The 13,036-nt window shown below is 49.5% G+C and overlaps 1 protein-coding gene across 1 annotated transcript in view; it reads left to right on the forward strand.

Moving 5' to 3' along the window:
• The first annotated feature begins 6,162 nt into the window (after nt 1-6,162).
• The window catches only part of SEPHS1 (selenophosphate synthetase 1), a 28,283-nt gene continuing 21,409 nt past the window's right edge, over nt 6,163-13,036 (forward strand). The window contains 2 exon segments of the mRNA NM_001190410.1: nt 6,163-6,433; nt 12,199-12,302. Of these exon segments, the coding sequence (NP_001177339.1) occupies nt 6,241-6,433; nt 12,199-12,302 (297 nt within the window). The 5' untranslated portion in view covers nt 6,163-6,240.

The following is a 13,036-nucleotide window of genomic DNA, read 5'->3' on the forward strand; positions in this document are numbered from 1 at the left end:
CCCCGGGTGGAATTTACTAAGAGGAAATAACAGGGGTGGGGGCGATTCTGGCTAAACTGACCTAACAGGATTCTTGCTAAAAAGGCAGGCCAGGGTGTTCAGACATCACCTGGGGGATGGTGAGGGGTGGGGAACCTGATCAGATATATTGGGGGGAGTGGGATTTCGCTTAAAACTGGATTTTACAAGGAAGCATGTAGATGGGCCTAGAAGTTTCCAGAACCTGACTAAAGTTTGGTCAAGCAACGGATCTTTCTCACAATTCAACCCATTATGCCAGCTAAATACAATCTTTGGAGCAGGGCTGGAAAATACGTATTTTTAAACAAGGGTCCACGAGGTAAAGTAAGCCGGAAGAACCATTTTTTAGTTGGAGCCCGTAGGACCTGAAAACTCCGGGAAGACGGAAGACGGCTCCACTGCCAAAGACTTCAGAAGAAGGCTGGTGGGAGAAAAGCTGACTGGGGGAAGCACGGAGAGGCATGCATTTAGGGCAAAGAACGGGGGTGGAGAGATCCAGTGGATCCTCTGGCCCCAAGGTTGGAGCCGGAGTCCGTATGAATGAAGGCATCCCCGGCTTAGCCAAGAGTCTACAGCCTCTGCCCAGAAGAATTTGGCTCTAGCTGTTGTGGAGCTGCCCGGGGGTGGGGCGCCTGGGGGGTGCTGGGGGAGGAAGGAGCAGGTTTTGAGGATGCTGGCCTCCCACAGACTCTGCAGGGAGCAGCCTCCCGCTAGCCCTGCCATTCCACTGGCAAAGCCTCGCCAGCCTCTGTCCAAGGTCTCCTTCACTTTCATCCAGAACTCTCCTTTCCGGTTAATCCCACCACTTTCCGAGGCTTTAAATTCCATTTACATGCTGATGGCCCCACATTTGCATCTCAAACTCAGACCCCACCACCTCCCCCCTCCTCGGTGCCAGCTCCTGTTTGACCAATTGCAATCTGGCTCGACCATCAGGCAGGTGCCTGAAATTTAACATCTCCAAAGCTGAACTTACCCCTAAACTTGTTTGACCTCCCATAGTTTCTTAAACTTGTTTGACCTCCCATAGTTTCTTTTTTTTTAATTAATTAATTAATTATGATAGTCACACAGAGAGAGAGAGAGAGAGGCAGAGACACAGGCAGAGGGAGAAGCAGGCTCCATGCACCGGGAGGGATTCGATCCCGGGTCTCCAGGATCCCGCCCTGGGCCAAAGGCAGGCGCTAATCCGCTGCGCCACCCAGGGATCCCCGACCTCCCATAGTCTCTAATTCAGTTAGCATTACTACCCACCCAGCCCCCCAAAACTAGAAATCTGGGGGTCGTCTTCATGCTTCTTCCTCCAACCACACACTAAATGCCCTCAACTGCGTGCTTGACCTCCTAATTAGAGATTCGGCCTCTTTTTCCCCTCCGGGAGAGGGCATCCTCCCAGATGTGGTACAGCCTTTCTTACAAGCTCACCTTGTGAAAAACAAATCTGACAAAACTCTGCAGACGACGGCAGCAATACCAAACTCCCCAGCGTGACACATCATCTTCAGGAGGGCCCTGCTTACCTAGCCTGGAAACCCCAAACTCTTTTTTTTTTTCTAGTTGTGACTTTTTTTTTTTTTTTTTGCTAAACCAAACCAAACCAAAACAAAACAAAAAAAATCCTCGCAAACAAAACCAAAACCCCACAACAACTTACAAAGCGAATCTCAAAAGGGAGAGGGCACGAGGAATAAAGATGCTGCGTCCTGTTTCCCGGATTCCGGAGGTCTGGAGGGTTGCCTGGGGACCGTGTGTACAGGCATCTTCCCAGGTGATTCAGGGGCAGATCCAGGTTTGCCAAACCCCACGTTTGTGCCATCCTTACAAAAGTCCAACAACTCACGTTACAGAATCCAGGCTACTATGTTGTTTTCCTAATGCACTGTAGAGGTAGCTAGAAAAGAAAACACACACACACACACACACACACACACACGCCAAGACAAGGGCGGAAAAGCCTGCATCAGCCAGCCTGCGAGGTGACATCACTTCTGCAGCCTCACCGAGATGAAAACCCTGAGGAATCGTGCAGCAGGAATTTGTAAGAGCGAGGAGCGGGCATCTGCCCAGCCTGCCACGCTGATGCGCAGCAGAAGCACCTTTGGGGGTGGGGGGGACGGGGACACCAAAGTCGCTCCTGCCCCCCACCCCGATCCATTGAGAAAATGCCCAACCACCCCAGAAAAGTTTGGTCGGCATTCCCGCACGCCCCTTGCTTTTGCGGGAAGCCCTCCAGGACTCGGTGTTGGGAAGCGTCTGTCTGTACTTTCATCAGCGACGCTTCGGGGAGTGGAAAACCCGGAGAAAGCACTTTGACCGGCGGAAGCTCCCGGAGCAGCGTTCATTCAAACGCGCGCTCTCGGGCCGCCCTGCTCACTGGGACTTGCGAGGCGCAAACCGTGTAACCGAGGACCCCCTGAGCTCGCCCTCCCCGCCAGGCTCGCTGAGCGTTCAGCAAACTTTGCAGGAGGAGGACGTCTGCGGGCCCACCGGGGCTCACGTTAGCTCCCGGGCCGGCCCAGACAATAGAGAGCCGACCGGAGTCCCTATGAGCCCCACGCGCCGTGTAGGTCGTGTGCTTTTTTTTTTTTTTTTTTTTTTTTTAAATCTCTCCTCTAGCAGAGGCGGCTCTGGCTCTGCTCCTGCCCCTCCTCTAACCGTCTGCACGGTCATTGTCTCCCAGTGCGACACGACGGCGGCGCCCGGGGAGCAGGTACAACGTCCCGCAGGGTGCAAGCGCGGTGGAGCCCGGCCAGCTTTTGGGGGAAAAGCATTCCCGGCCCCTTCCGGCGGGTCCAGGGAAAGTAGGTGGCCCGGGCGCCAAAGGCTGCTGCCAATGCAAGTCGCAACTTTTGAAATCAATCCTTTTTTTTTTTTTTTTTTTTTTGCATCATGCAACGGATGCCACCACCGCTCGGGTTTGCAACCCCCCACCCCTCCCCCGAGACCAATCATTGCCGCGCTCGGGCCTGCACAGCGCCCCCGCCCCCTTCCCGGGCCGCACGCAGCCACCGAGCCGCTCCGGCCGCGGCCCGCCGCCTCTTAAAGGGCGGTAGGCGGCCCTTAAAGGCCCCTCGCGCGCGCGGCGCACGGCGGCCCGGTACCCGGCAGGGGCCCGGCGAGGCAGGCCGAGCCCCCGCGGCGCCCAGGCGCGGCCCGGGCCCTCCCGCCCGCCGCCGCCGCCGCCGCCGCCGCCGCCGCCGCCGCCGCCGCCGCCGCCGCCGGGAGCGGCATTTTTATTCAGGCGACGCTTAAGGGAGCCCGGCCGCGCCCGGTGCATTGTGGGAGCGCCGGAGTCCCGTTTTCGGGAGGAGGAGGAGGGCGCCAAGCGAACCGGTAAGCGCCCGGCTCGGGGAGGGGGGGCGCGACGCCAGGCTTAAAGGGGCACATTCGTCCGCGGGCCCGCGGCGGCCGTGCGGATCCCCCTCCGGGCCGCCCGGGCCCGCCGGGAGCCGCGCACGGCCGGCGCTCCCCAGCGCTGCCTGCAGAGGGGCCGAGCCAGGGCTTGGTGGGGCCGCTTTAAAAAAGAAGCACCGCCCGCGCCGCCGCCGCCGCCGCCGCCGCCGCGCGCGGAGCCGGGGAAGGAGGGAGGGAGCAGAGGGCGGGGGAGGAGTGGAGGGGGAGGGCGGCGGCGGCGACGCAGGGGTTAATTTTTTCGCCCGCCGACATTTTTGCGCGGCGGCCCGCGCGCGCGGCGGGAGAGCCCAGGCCGGTGCCCGGGGCGCGGCGCGCGGCACCTCGGGGCCCTCCCCGCCCCCCCCCTCCCCCCCGGCCCGCGGGCGCCGCCTGGCCCTGGGCGCCCCGGGCCGGGATCCCGCCGCCGGGACAGCGGGAGGGCGGGCATGGCCGGGCCGGCGGCGCCGCACAAAGAGCCGCGGCCCCGCGCGCCTTCCGGGGCGGCCCCCGCGCCCTGAGCCGCCCCGCGCGCCCGCCGCATGGACCGCGCTCGGCCCCCGCGCCCGCCTGCAGCGCTGCCCTTTGTTCGCGTGCGGGGCCCGCGCGGCCGGGGGCCGGGGGCAGGGAGGTAGGTGCCGGGCCCCGCGCCGGGCTCCCCGAGCTCCGCCCGCCCGGCGCGCCCGCCTTTGCGGGGGGGGGGGGGATCAGGTGGCCGAGAAGGAAAGGGTTAACCGCCTTTAAATATTCATATCATTGTTTTAAAGGCGTCAACAGGCGGCTTCTGGCTCGCAGTGCACTCCCTCTTATGCAGACTTACTCCCCCCCTCGCCATTAATAACCATTTTCCCCAAGCATCCCCCCCCCCCGGACCCCCAGGTTTCTCACATTCACCCTCCAGAAACTAACTTTTGCAAGATTTCGGGTGTGTGTGTGTGTGTGTGTGTGTGTGAGATGGGTGTCCCTCGTTCCGTTTAGTATTTTAATGACTCCTAAGTGCTTTTTTTTTTTATTATTTTAAATTTATTTTTTTGACTTAAGGTGTTTTTAGACTTTTTTTTTTTTCCTCCCCCTCTTAAAAATCTGGGAAAATAGAAATTAGGTTGAAAAGGAAGTTAGCTTCCCCAAGTTCCCCGCCTCTTTCTGGAGGAGGGTGGCGGTGGTTTAGGGTTGGAAGTAGGAAAATAACTGGATGCCTCGTGAGTTGGATTCCCCCCCCTCCCCCCCCCCCCCCGCCCCTGGTAGGAGTGAGGCGGTGTTAAATGCGAGGCGTTTTGTGAGCAAAGGACTGTTTTGTTCCAAACTCTTCCAAGTCAAAGTGCTGTTGGACTCTTCCTTAACTCTAAAATGGCTTCAGAATTCCCCTCTGGGTAATTTGCTTTGCTCTCCTGACACCCTTCTTTCCGACAGGTTGTTTTCTTGAAATGTTGGAAGCTTTACTCCTGCACGGTTGTAGGTTTCAAGCCAAAATGATTGCTCACCCCAAACATGCTTTTTTGTAAAGACGATTTGGATTACTGCCCAAAGTCTGGCTTTGTGAGATTTATTTTATTTTATTTGTTTATTGTGCGTGTGTGTGTGTGTGTGTGCATGCATGTGTGTGTGTGTGTGGTTTATTTTAAATGAGTGATGTCTTTCCCAGGAGATCAGAAACTCTATAAATGGGAATTATGTTCTTAATCATAAATTTTATAGGGGAAACTGACTCTAAAACTTGGGGTGTTTGTAATTCTATGCCCAATAAAATACCATTCTGGAGGTTTGTAAACCCTGGGAGCACATGTAAGATTCTGGTGTAACCTCCCAGACTTCGGATTTAGAAGAGTTCACCCTAGAAACTTCCACAGTATCAAGTACCATGACTGCTAGTGATTTAAGTGCAGTTTAATTTCTCATTTTAGTTCTGCAGTGAAACCGTAATGAGCAGGAGCAAGCATATTTTGTCAATGATGTGTGTGTACTGGTTTGTTGGGCGGGATGTTTGCTTTCTAGGAAAGAGCACTGCATTAAAACATTAAGAGAACTTTCCACTGCTCTCTTGGAGAGGATTAACCTTGCTGCGTTAAACAGCCTTTCCACTTTTCAACTTGTGTTGTTCAGTGAGGCTTCCTTAGTTTTGGATCATGTTGTACTTTTGGCTCAAAGTGAAAACCTGCTTTTCTAAAGTTGAATTGAGCATCATGAAGAATTCCATCAGATGCATTTCCATCAACATCCTTTTGATGTTGCAGAGTGTCTGGTGGGCATTTTATTTTTCTGTTTGAGACAGCAGAAGATATTAAAAGGTTTTCCAGAAAAGTCCCTTTAGCTGGGACTTCTAATTTCAAAGCCATAGTGTTTCTAGGCTGACAGATGAAGTGACTGGAAGTATTTTCACAATGCTGGCCGCCAGAAGAACCTTTGGGACTTGCTGCTGAAAATGGCCTTGTGTCTTGTGCCAGCTGGCCCATGGTACCTTCTTCAGGGGAGGTGTCCTGTCCCCCTCAGAGCCACAGTGACAGCAACACAGACGTCAGATCTTCTGTAGAAGAAGATGTCTGTGGTGGTACAGTCCATGTTTAAAATGATCGTTCCGGCTTTTGCATCACCGTAAGGAACTTTTGTGGCCTCTGATCGCTGCCAGATCCCTGGGGTCCGGTTGATTTCAGCTCTTTTCACACTTACTTGTCACTGTCCTGTATATCCACCTGAGGCTTAGCAAGTACTGGTGAGGATTCTTTTAATGATGTCTTTGTGTTTGGGTGATACCTAGGTGGATCCGTAAAGAAACCAGCCGGCTAGGAGAGGGAGGGGAGGAGCCCAGCTGTGAGGTGTGTGTTCCCAAGAACCATGTCTACGCGGGAGTCCTTTAACCCGGAAAGTTATGAATTGGACAAGAGCTTCCGGCTAACCAGATTCACTGAACTGAAGGGCACCGGCTGCAAAGTGCCCCAAGATGTCCTGCAGAAATTGCTGGAATCCTTACAAGAGAATCACTTCCAAGAAGATGAGCAGTTTCTGGGAGCAGTTATGCCAAGGCTTGGTATGTGAACCATTATTTCTTTTATACTTCCCCAAGGAAGAGCATCTTGGCTGCAGTTGTAGTCAAGGAGTCAAAAGCCAAATTTCCATCCTCCCATGGTGCCTTTTTTAAAAAGGCTCATTTCTACGAGGATTCAAAGAGCACAGCCACAGTAACTATCTGATTATTGTAACTTATTTGGAGGAAGTACTTGGAAAGCATCAAGAAACGGGCTCTAGCCATTTTTAAACTGTAAGTGTGCAACTGAGACAATTCTATTACAGTAAGAGTGTTTTTCGCTAAATTGAATTTTGTAGTTAGCTGAGGATTAAGCAGAAACTCCTTGATTTCTGTCTTAAAATTTTCCTTAAAGTGCTTGCATTCTCTTCCTTCGCCTTAGGAGAGGTGGTGCTTCCCTGTCACTGTGTGGTGCTGTGAGGGCAGTGACTGGGTTGCGGGGGAGCTCAGAGGTTCCTCTGCAATAAGCATTGTTTGATGAGCTCGGGTGGGGAAGAAGGAGAAGCCTGGACTAAGTCTGCCTGACCCTGGGACATCATCTGGAATTGAGAGTGTTTTTTTTTTTTTTTTCTTTACTAAATTCCTGATGCTTTCATGGTTTGCCTCTTCCCAAACACAGAGCTCAGAAATTCTAGGCTACCGGGATACTGTTTATTAGCTCTCCTTGTTTGGTGCATTAAGGACGTGGCATGAGACGGTGATCACTTTGCCTTTTGAATGTTTGGCGTGTAGTCTAGGAGTCTGAATGTTTGGTAGTCCTGCTGTGTGACCTGATCAGCTTTCTTAATTCATTTTTCACCATTTTATTGTGCAGTTCTGTCTTACAACCCAGGACACTCCTTCTCTGATATATAAAGCAAATATAAAAGCAGAGCTGATGGGGCACCTGGGTGGCTAAGTCGGTTAAGCGTCTGTCTTCAGCTCAGGTCATTATCTCGGGGTCCTGGGCTGGAGTCCCACAGCAGCTCTCTGCTCAGTGGGGGGCCTGCTGCTCCCTCTCTCTGTCAAATAAAACCTTTAAAAAATAAAAATAACGAAAGCAGAGCTGCTTTGGTTGGGAGAGAGGAAGCTGCATGCACTCTAAGGGTCTGCAGGGCTGACTCCCAGGAGTTCAGTTTGCAAACCAGCCTCATCTAGCTGATGCCGGAGCATGGAGAAATACCAGCTGAATGAGTTGGATTAGATACTGGCTTGTCAAGAAATAAGAACTAATGAGAGAGCTGTCAGAGAACTTTGTCAAGAGAAATAAGCTGCCAAATGGGCAAAAACAAATGGCAATAAAAACTTATGGATAGGGCAGCCCCGGTGGTGCAGCGGTTTAACACCGCCTGCAGCCTAGGGCGTGATCCTGGAGACCCTGGATCGAGTCCCATGTCAGGCTCTCTGCATGGAGCCTGCTTCTCCCTCTGCCTGTGTCTCTGCCCCCCTCCCCCCCCCCCCGTGTGTGTGTCTCTATGAATAAATAAATAAAAACATCTTTTAAAAAAAAATGAAAAAATGGATCAGGTGCTTGGGTGGCTCAGGTGGCTAAGCATCTGCCTTCGGCTCAGGTCATGATCCCAGGGTCCTGGGATCAAGCCCCGCATCAGCTCCCTGCTCAGAGGGGAGTCTGCTTCTCCCTCTCCCTCTGCCCATCCCCTCACCACCTTGTTCATGCTTGTTCTGTCACTCTCTCAAATAAATAAAATCTTTAAAAAAATATATCATAAATTTAAAAAAATAAACTTATGGATACAGTAGTAATTCCTTTTTAGAACTTCCTGTCAACCTTACTGAGCATGCCAGGCACTGTTAAGCACTTTGAGAATGAGTCAGGTCAGTCACTCCTTCCTTCCACCCCGTGATGCTCAGGAAGGCCGAGCAACCCATGTCATTTGGTGAGCAGGACCTGGAATCCATGCTTGCTGACTCCTCTAACCACCAGACTGTCTGTCATCTGATTTCTAAGTCCAACATGTTTGAAGTGAGAAGCGGGGCGGCTATAAGCTACAGCCTAGCAGTGGTGGAGGAGACAGATGTCCACAGCAAGGGCAGAGGCAGGAGAAAGTTGCTTGCTATGAGAACACTGTAGCAAAGAAGCCTAGTCTCCTAGGGCTTTTGAGAAGTAATTGGAAGCCATGACCCTTTGCCAGAAAAATGCGCACTCACAAAATTGAGCATTCATGGCATTCTCCAGGGTGGATGGATCCCAGCTAACCAGCAAAAGGAAGCACACACAGTAGGAAAACCTTGTCCAGAAATGGTAACATCTGGATAGCCAAAGCTTTGCTTGGGAATCAGATCTAGATTCATGTTCTGGCACAGTCACCGAGTGTTAATCTGAGCCACAGTTTCCCAATCTATAAAATGAAATGACAATACTTACTTTTTGGAAGTACCAGAAATGATCTGTGTATGTATATGTACCACGTGTATCTTTACCCAAACAGACACGTAATAATAGATGGATGCCAGTGTGTCTGTTTTTAAGTTATTTTTCTAAAAGAGTGTCTGCTTTCCTGGATTGTAAGATGGTGACAGTTGTTAAATGTACTGATTTATTAGATGTATTCTTACTAAAGAATTAAGTATTTCTTGCCTGGGACTAAAGAGCTATCAAGTATTGATCACTGCCGGCGGTGGTGGTAGGTTAGTGTGAGCATGTGGATTCTTTTTCTTGATGGTTTCAGGCTTGCTGAAAACCCAGAATTTCCCACCACCCACTCGTAATTAAATACACTGCTCTGTCTGGTATTTGAGGCTTCCTCCACCCTGTGGTATTTTCATCTGTTACCACCTGCCCTTTCCCTGGACAGTCCCTCTCCCAACTTGATCCTCTGGTTTTTCAAGGCCAGTGGCCCATCTCAGATATGCCCTGCCCTCTCTCCCCCAGTCACTGTGGACCGGTGCTACACAAAGAAATACCATGTGAGCCATACGTGTAATTTCAAATGTCCTAATCTTTTTTTTTTTTAAGCATCAGGTGAAATTAATTCTAATATATTTAACCCCACTTAAACACATAATTGCTTAAAATATTACTGATGAAATGTTGGCTTTTTGGTATACATGCTCGAGTCATCAGTTAAAAAGCTCTGTTGATACATATAAATAGAAACTAAATCCTTCACAAATCAAATTTATTTAATTCAAATTTAGGAGTAACCAAAGTAAAAACTTTTTTTTTTTTTTTAAGATTTTATTTGTTTGAGAGAGGGGGAGAGAGGGTGAGAGAGGGTAAGAACTTGAGTGGGAGGAGGGGCAGAGGGAGAAGCAGACTTCCTGCTGAACAAGGGTGATGGCGATAAATGGTGGGGCTCCATCCCAGGATCCTGAGATCATGACCTGAGCCATCCAGGGGCCCCGATTAGAAACATTTAAAGCTAACATTCAGCAACTATGTTCAGTCTCTCTTTCCATGGTCCTGTAGTTTACACATGAAAACCCCAAAGAAAACTACATTTCAACTCTTTCGTAAAGCAAACAGTAACATTCTCAGAATGACCTGTTGGGATTATCAATTTAGAGAGACTCAGTATGAGTAAAGTTGTGGTTCTTGCCCTCTTTCCCCTTAAGCGCTCAAACACAGCCCTCAGGTGAAGTTTCTGGGAGGTGTGCACATATAGTCATTGAGATGAATTATCACAGGTGTTTCCACTTAATGCACATGAACATTCACAATCTGGGCAGTGTGCTCCATTGTCACAAATCTGTGAAACATGCCATCCGGACCCTCCCTTGCCATCTCTAGTAGCAGAAAATAAGCCCGCCTTTGCAAAGTCTAATTCATTCATTCATTCATTCATTCATTCAGAGAGAGAGGCGCAGAGATACAGGCAGAGGGAGAAGCAGGCTCCATGCAGGGAGCCCGACATGGGACTCGATCCCGGGACTCTAGGATCACACCCCAGGCAGCAGGCAGCGCTAAACCGCTGCACCACCGGGGCTGCCCTTATGATTATTATTTTTTTTTTATTAAACTCGATTTTTAGTTTTGTGATACTAATAATGGATCAAAAGCTGGGAAAATAAGGTCCCCCTATGACTCGGCCTCTAGTGGGTATTTTGCGGTTGTGGTACTGAGGCTAGTTGTACCATAGCAGTTTTACTCAAGCAGACTATGAAAGGTACTCAAGTATTCATTTCACTGTGACTCAGATATGACTGATTTGTTTGTTGCATTTGGAATTCTGAATTAAGAAGGTCCCATTGACTTATTTCCTTTGGTATTTTATCTTGATTTTTTCCTCTGCCTTTAGCTCTTGCGCTGCGAAGTTGAAATCCTCATAAGGGGACTGGAGGGCATCCTTTCGAGAGAAGTGTAGGGAAAGTGCTCAGTATTCAACTTAGGCCAGTCTAAATTTGAAAATAACTACATTACAGGTGATTCCCAAAGAAATGTTGCCTCTAGTAGCTTAGTTTGGGCTACTTTTAAACTGGACTCAGTAAAAGGGAATTATTTCTAATTAGATCATCTGTTGTCCATATTTCTAAGCATTTAGAAATAATTTTTAATAAATTGAAATATTTCCGGGATCCTTGGGTGGCCCAGCGGTTTAGCACCTGCCTTCGGCCCAGGGTGTGATCCTGAGGACCCGGGACTCAAGTCCCCACATCGGGCTCCCTGCATGGAGCCTGCTTCTCCCTCTGCCTGTGTCTCTGCCTCTCTCTCTCTGTGTCTCTCATGAATAAATATATAAAATCTTTAAAAAAATAATAATAAAGGTAAATTGAAATATTTCCTACAGGCTTATTTAGCAAAATATTTTCCCTCTTTATCGTGTAAGTTAATAAAGGTGACATTTACAAGTTTTCCACAAGAGGAATAGAATGGAATTTTAAAGTCTCTTCTTAAACACATTTGGGAACCTATATAACAGATCACGTAGGCACCACGGTGTATGTACATGCTTGATTGGAAATGGTGAATACCTGTTTCAATTTTGTCTTTTTCTTTTCTTTCTTTCTGTTTTAAGGTATACCTGACATGGGGCTTGAACTCCCAACCCCGAGATCAAGAGTCACACACTCCTCTGAGTGAGCCAGCCAGGCAGCCCCCCTCCTCCCCTTCTCTCTCTTTGTCGTTTTCATTTTTGACTAAAATAGAGAAGTAATTATAACATTTTTTATATGTGTAAAAGATTTTATAGATTTTCTGTTGGGAGGGATCCCTGGGTGGCTCAGCGGTTTGGCGCCTGCCTTTGGCCCAGGGCGCAATCCTGGAGTCCTGGGATCGCGTCCCACGTCGGGCTTCCGGCATGGAGCCTGCTTCTCCCTCCTCCTGTGTCTCTCTGCCTCTCTCTCTCTCTCTCTATGTCTATCATAAATAAATAAATAAATAAATAAATAAATAATCTTAAAAAAAAAAAGATTTTCTGTTGGGGAAAATAATGCCTAAAGATCTACTCGAAAAGTAACTGTAGATAAGACAACTCAAGTTCTGTTGTTGCTTTCTTAGCTTTAAAGAAATTCTCTGTGGTGTCAGCCACGTGGTATGCTAATACAAAGGAACAATTTCCATTGGAGGCATCAGTAAAGCTTAAAAACTGTACCATATTGAAGTTGAATCTTCATGACTAACAAATTTTATTCTCACTTTCCATCTTAAGCTAGTTATGTTTCACGTTTATTTCAGTTACGCTTCTTGATAGGAAACACATTGCTTTATTGGCAGGGTGCAGTGTTCCATACGTGTCGTGCATAAGACTGTTCCTATCCGGAGCACGGATGGTATGAAATGAAGGGCTTTTCCTTTGATTTTTGGATGCTGATGACTTTCATCTTTGCAGGCATTGGAATGGATACTTGCGTCATTCCTTTGAGGCATGGCGGTCTTTCTTTGGTTCAAACCACGGATTACATTTACCCCATCGTTGATGACCCTTACATGATGGTGAGTTTGACGCTGGTGGGTGTTTACGTCTGGAATTGCTCGTGGGTTGGGGCTTTTGTTACATGCCAGTGGTTCCCATCCCACTACTGCCCTTGCAGCCTTTGGGTCTGGCCCCGCTTATACTTGGTATGGTTCCGTGTGTGTGGAAGGCAGTTGAGGCAGGCGTGGGAAGCCCCCTGCTGCCCTAGTATCTGAGTGTGTGTCTGTGAGAACACCTGTTGTGTCCTCAGCATGTCTTTTGTGACATGCTTATAGTCTTCTTTCGTTTGTTCTCTGACACTGGTAAGCTCCACATGCCTGCATCTCAGGCAGCAGGACTGATGCTAGAAGTTTCCTTCCAGAAATACAGTTCAGCCTCTTAACCACAGTTAAAACTTCTGGATGGTTTATTCCAATTCTGGTCAATACCCACCTCAGTGTGTTAGGTGCCACCGTGTGGAATATGTACTTGAACTGCTGCATTTTAGTTCCTAGCTACTGATCGTGGCCTGCCAAATCTATTTCCCACTTGCTTAGTGCATGGTTATGCCAGCAACCCCATCGTCTACCTGACTTTAACTCCCTGCCCTACCAGACAAAGAGCTGACGAAGTGACCGGGGACATCCTGCTCTTAGGAGATGGGCTGATGTGTGTGCCAGGGCACTGGACTTGAGCTACACGCGTGGGGACAGCTATGTGCAGGGAGGAGGAAAGTCACTTCTCAGGCGCCAGTGACAGGCATACACTTGACTAG

The sequence above is a fragment of the Canis lupus genome, chromosome 2 (genome assembly GCF_011100685.1).
Source record: "Canis lupus familiaris isolate Mischka breed German Shepherd chromosome 2, alternate assembly UU_Cfam_GSD_1.0, whole genome shotgun sequence".
NCBI classification, from domain to species: domain Eukaryota; kingdom Metazoa; phylum Chordata; class Mammalia; order Carnivora; family Canidae; genus Canis; species Canis lupus.